General features: G+C 33.0%; 1 protein-coding gene across 1 annotated transcript; it reads right to left on the reverse strand.

The window, feature by feature from the left end:
• Nucleotides 1–4,728: 4,728 nt before the first annotated feature.
• On the reverse strand, nucleotides 4,729–5,302 carry LOC114719756 (PLAT domain-containing protein 3-like). Its single transcript, XM_028905285.1, has 2 exons — nucleotides 5,225–5,302; nucleotides 4,729–5,130 (listed from the first exon to the last, which is right to left on the reverse strand). The coding sequence occupies exons 1-2, from the start codon at nucleotides 5,300–5,302 to the stop codon at nucleotides 4,729–4,731; spliced, it is 480 nt and encodes a 159-aa protein (XP_028761118.1).
• Nucleotides 5,303–5,763: the final 461 nt, after the last annotated feature.

The following is a 5,763-nucleotide window of genomic DNA, read 5'->3' on the forward strand; positions in this document are numbered from 1 at the left end:
GTTTTAAAAATAAATGAAGGGCCTGTGAAATTTCATTAAAATAAAATAAAATATCATGTTTTAAAAATAATATTTTCCTTCATTTGGAAAACAAAATAATGGGATTCATCCGCACAAAAAAAAAGAACGAATTCTCTCTTTTTTATTAAAAATAATTTATTCTGGGCAAAATTTTGTAGTTTATTAATTTTTTTAATGATATATATTTTTGTTAAACATAAAAATATTTACCAATAACTTTATTTTTTCCATTAGAAGACAGACAGTTCTAGAATAGAACAATAGAGTATTGGAAACTGTTTTATTCAAAAACAATTATAATATCTCGAGAAAATAAAATCAAATGACAATATGTTTATACACACATATACTGAATAAAGAAGGATATTGATATTGATCCAAATGGGACTTCATGCAAGCATGGAGCAGGAGGACAAGTGCCTTTGCCTCATCAAAGTTCAGACAAGCTGGGGCGAAGATTATATTCAAGAACGGATTCCGTCATCACATTGCAGATATTCGACTGCTTCAACAAGAAGCAATGGGAGAGTTTGCCTCAGCTCTTGCTCCGTCTTCGTCTCCATCGACGGCCAAGGGAGCAGGCCAGAGTGGCACTTGGAATTCATGGAAATCACCGTCACCAGACCTAAAATAAAGACCAAGGAAGGCTTCCCGGTGAACAATTGCGTAGCTTAAGAGATAAAAATAATATAATAAAATTTCTTATTTAATACAAAAATATGATCAAATTTATTATTATTTGGATTTGTTGATCCGTGAGATGTTACACCTTTCCTTCTGATAATAATGCTCTTTGTACTCATGTCCTTCATCTTCCTTATTTTTTTATTCTTTTTAATATTATCAGACTTTTCTCGCAATATTTCACTGTAAGATACTTGCAAGAACTTGATTGGAGGCGAATGAGCTTTTTTATTGTAATTTTTTTAAAATTAAATGAAGATATTAATTTTTTTCCCATTATTTACATGTATGACTAATTATTATGAACACTCTTAACTTAGTTATAAGAATAAGCTCTTATTAGGCAAACCAAAATTTGAAGTTCGAACCCATGTATTTCTATTAACAATCCAAATTGAACCATATTTTTTTAATTTTCCAACCAATAACACTTACATTAATAGAAAGAAAGATTGCATTTGGAAAACCATATAACAAATTAAAGTCAAACAAATTTTAAAAAATAACAAAAACATCAAATGACCACAAACATAAAAGTTTTTAAAAAGACTCTAAGCTTATCAGGTCTTTTGAAGGCTTGAGCATAAGCCCAAAAAATGTTTGCATGCAGGCTTGGACCTGGCCTAAAGACTTTAGACTCTTGTTATGTTATGGACTTAGGCCTATTTGGTAAAGCCTGGCCTAATTTCATCCCCATATGTTACACATAATCATAATAATATTAATGATTAACGTGAAAACAGAACAACTGAATAGTCAGGTTCACATAGCCAATACCACTCATGTAGATTGAGAAACGTCGAAGTATGGTTATCTCATCGATTCCAAAAGTACTTGAAGATGTTCTTGAAGTGAAATCACCTTTTGCTGTTAGTTATAAATGACATTAACACTTTACGTCGGCTCAAAATTCATAAATTGTTTAATTATGTTTGCTAATTTCCTTACTAAATTTATTCATCTCAGTTCAATGAAGGCGAAATGCGTGTTATCTATATGTATTAAACAAAAAGAAAATCAAATTTTCATGGTTTTTCAAAACAAAAAAGTTTGAGAAAACTTGGTATAAAAATGAATTAGTGATAGTATACTTAAATAGATGAGCATGTGAGAAAAAATTTTCTTGGAAAACAAAGACATGGGTAAGACCATAAGAGTGTAGGCACACAAATTCATTCTGACCAATTTAAAGAACAAAATAACACCAATCAGTTCCTTATCCAAATATTCAATTTCCTTGAGTTTATTGGCCATAATTACTGCTTCCCGCCCCACCTTGCACCTGCTAGCCCGTGGATATCAATATGCTTAGGCCCTTTTCTTAAATTTGTTCTACACTTTGGTTAGCTTGCCAGTTTATAATGTAAATACTAATATTTACTATGAGTCTAGCAGAAGGAGTTAATTGCTTACGACATGATAAACAAAGGTTCAAATCTCTCTTAGGAAAGGTGTTCATGTTTAGAATCCGATAATATCTCAAATAACATTGCTTCCAATAAGAAGATATTTGTGCCAAACAATTAAAAAAAAATACTGATATTTCGTTCATGTCAATCACTTAATCTTCTTTGAGTGCAAGATGATTTTAGGGCATTTATAGATTTAACTTCCTTGGTTTCATCTCCACTACTAGTTTTCCTAAGGTTATGTAGCATTTTTTAAAAGCTAATTATTATATAATGGATACAAAAAGGGTTTTTTTTTGGATTAAAAAAAAACAGAACAAGGCTTCTTTAAAACCCAGGATTTGCCCATGAAAAGCAGCCAACGTGTTCAAGCTAATTAATAATGATTTTTAATATGATTAAATTATTTTTTAACGAAATATTTATTTATGAATTTCTGAATAATAAGAAGATTAAAAATTAGAAATTAATTAGGTTTGGAGAAATTTCAGTAGGACATGAAAATAAATGTCTGTAAATTTTATAAGCAGCAGCTGTTCTCTCTCTCTCTATCTCTCTGCACAGGGTAGACATGTACGAGAGTAATTAATAATTATCACAGATGATATGAATCGAAATAGAAGAATGTAAACCCCAAAGTCGAAGGAAATTAGTTCCTAACAACTAATTAACTCACGAAATTAGATGAATGATGATATGCAGAGAAATCACACACAAGTTCCAGGAGACGTGATAGCGAGGCAGATATTGAGAGTGGACTGGAAATATTAAAATGATACCAACGGCTCCTTCTTAGAGACATCTCATTTAAAATGATCGATCTCATATATCTTAATTTGTTCTACATGAATTACTATCTATGTATCAGGAATATTAATTTTTTTTTTTTTGCACCGAGGAATATTTTAGTTTATGAAGGTATACAGTAATTAATGGATACGAGAAATTGGGAAAGACACGTGCCCCCATGCATGCGTCGCAAACATGTCGAAAGGTGATGGAATGCGATTGTTTGTTTGGTCGGTTGGGAATTTACTGTACTACTTCTGATCCTTAATATAAGAGTTAATTAACTAATTTGAGTAGATTAAGAAAATTAATCAAGTTAATTGTTTATAATAAATAAGTATTGTATTTCCTGAAATACTTCACTAATCATGTGTATTAGGTAGAATTACCATTTGATGAAATTTTTAACATTTGTAATCATTAAAAAGACTACCTTGAGAAAAAAAATAAAGAAATATGAACGATAAAATGGATTGAGATAGTTCTTATATTTAGAATCAAATTGAATATCAAACTAACTTTTATATTAAGTATCGAAGTAGTTCCACTTTAAAACAGGGACAAACTAAGCTAAATATCAGTAATTTGCTGCTCGCTCTTCCCAAACACCATCATTTACTATTCTTATTTTACAACTTTTGTAATTTCCTTAAATAAAACAAAACTAATGATGAAAACCGTAAAAGGAGGTGCCGATATACGGGACTCCAAGGCATATCTTTATATAGAAACATGGTTGTGTCGAGTGATTACTGAAATGAGACACATGACAAACACTTTCGATCACAACACGCCAGCAAAAGCCAGATACAGATGACAACGCCTATTTATTATTTATATATATTACGCATAAGCGGCAAGAGTTGCAGATGAAGAAGAATTGTCACTGCAGAGAAGAAAGAGCGGGCCAGAAAGTAATGAAGTGGCCGGAGCATAACTCGAGGGTGCTAGACTTCACAAATCCAGTTACTCTCCGGAAGGCAATCTTGGTTGGAAGGCTCATTATTGTAGTACCACTACCTCCTATTATTAATATAAAAACTTGTTGAATTTTTATTTTGATCCTAAAATTCCAATCCACTTCCTTTCTCATATTTATCTATTTTTTTTCAAAATAATCCTTATAATAATAGTAATTCTAGCTAATACACTTGATCAGCAAAAATATTTTAAGAAAGATAATACCCATATATTACAAATAACTAATTAAACTAATTTTCTTAATCTACTCAAATTAGTCAATTATTTTATATTAAGAATATATGATGAATGAAGAGTGCAGAGCATGAGGAAGAAAAAGAGCAAGATGCGCGAATTGAAGGAAACATAAAATCATTAAAATGCTACAATTATGTTATTGCTCCCGTCCTTGACAATACCTCCCATCTTTAACATATAAACCAACTGATTAATTTAAAAAAAATTAAGAATACTAAAAAAACTACTTATTTATAGCTTATGTTACATGATATCTTTAAAATATTTATGTGTATACATCATTAGATTATATATTAATTTATAGATAGGGTTAATTAGTCTGGAGAAAAAAAACAATAAACATAATGCTTTAAATTAATTTATTTAATTTCTTCAAATTAGCTAGACCTGACTGGAGGTAGTGATATCGAAATGAGACACATGACAAATATTACATAACACACAAGACATCAACAGAAGCCATATATATATATATATATGTATGGTGCTTCCAGGCTGTTCAAGCAACAAGCTGTGATTATTTTATATTATATAAACGTGAGAAGTACTATTAAGATTTGGGTAATGAAGAACGGTGACACAGAAGAGTGAGAAGTAGGCCTCAGACTCAAGAAGCAGCGGCGCGGGAGCATAGGTTGACGTTGGCATAGAGATGACGGGGCCACTCGTCCAGAGCCAGCCACTGGTTCACCGGGAACGCTACCTTCCTAGAAAGGCCGCCACTGACAGTGATTTCGACGAAATCCAAGTACCACCCTGGCTTGTTCCCTTCGCCGTTGGATGTGACGGTGATGGCACAAACACTGAGACAAGTGCCTCTGCCGCTGAAGACGTCCAGGTTGCCCCGCTCGAAGTAGTCATGACCCGGTGCCATTATGCCCCAGCTTCGGAGGTTGTTGACAGTAAGACTTTTGCCGGACGAAGACATTAACTTAAGGCCAATGACGGAGTCCGTTCCTGCATCTTTGCGGTCTCCTGTCTTAACTCTCACAATGTACTGGCACTGCTGCTGCGTATACACCCATGCATATACACAACTAAGTAGAAGGAATAAAAGCTTTGAAACTAATAGTAACGGAACACAAGAGAAAGCAATTACTTACAGATGTAGCCATTGCAGCGAAGCTTATGAGTGAGGCCAGAAAAACAAGACAAGACAATCCAATAATTCTGAGAGCCATTTTTAGTTTGTGACGCTACGTACTGATCGATACGTTGGACTATCCTCTTTATGCTTTTATATAAACATAGGGCGACATATACATATATGGTGATAACTTAGTTTCACTTTTAGATCCAATTCATTTTAGTATTATGTGGACAAGTTGATAACGTGGGATGTCATCAACCTTTCGTTCTGTTATAGCGTGGTCTGATGAACACATGTCCGGCATGCATGCAGCCCCATTTCGAACCATAAACAAGAGAATTAATTACACCCGACCGCCCATGATATTATATTTATGGAACCAAATATCACCTCAGTGTCAGGATAAGCTTGGCAGGAAACGTCTAGCTCAAGGAAACAAGTGTATGCATATAGTTCACAAATTATCATAATCAACGGAAAGTGAGGTTAGTCCTTAGTGCATACAATGAATCTTCTTCATTGTGTGTAATTTTCTAGTCTCTACTGTTCATT

This window comes from Neltuma alba, unplaced genomic scaffold, assembly GCF_004799145.2.
Source record: "Neltuma alba isolate B1F8T4 unplaced genomic scaffold, ASM479914v2 tig00011943_pilon, whole genome shotgun sequence".
NCBI classification, from domain to species: domain Eukaryota; kingdom Viridiplantae; phylum Streptophyta; class Magnoliopsida; order Fabales; family Fabaceae; genus Neltuma; species Neltuma alba.

Bases quoted from the DNA above. Each gene is read 5' to 3' on its own strand.
- LOC114719756 (XM_028905285.1), bottom strand. From the start codon at position 5,302: ATGGCTCTCAGAATTATTGGATTGTCTTGTCTTGTTTTTCTGGCCTCA. The intron at 5,131-5,224 runs GTAAGTAATTGC...GTGTATACGCAG, and splicing joins TCGCTGCAATGGCTACATCT to CAGCAGTGCCAGTACATTGT.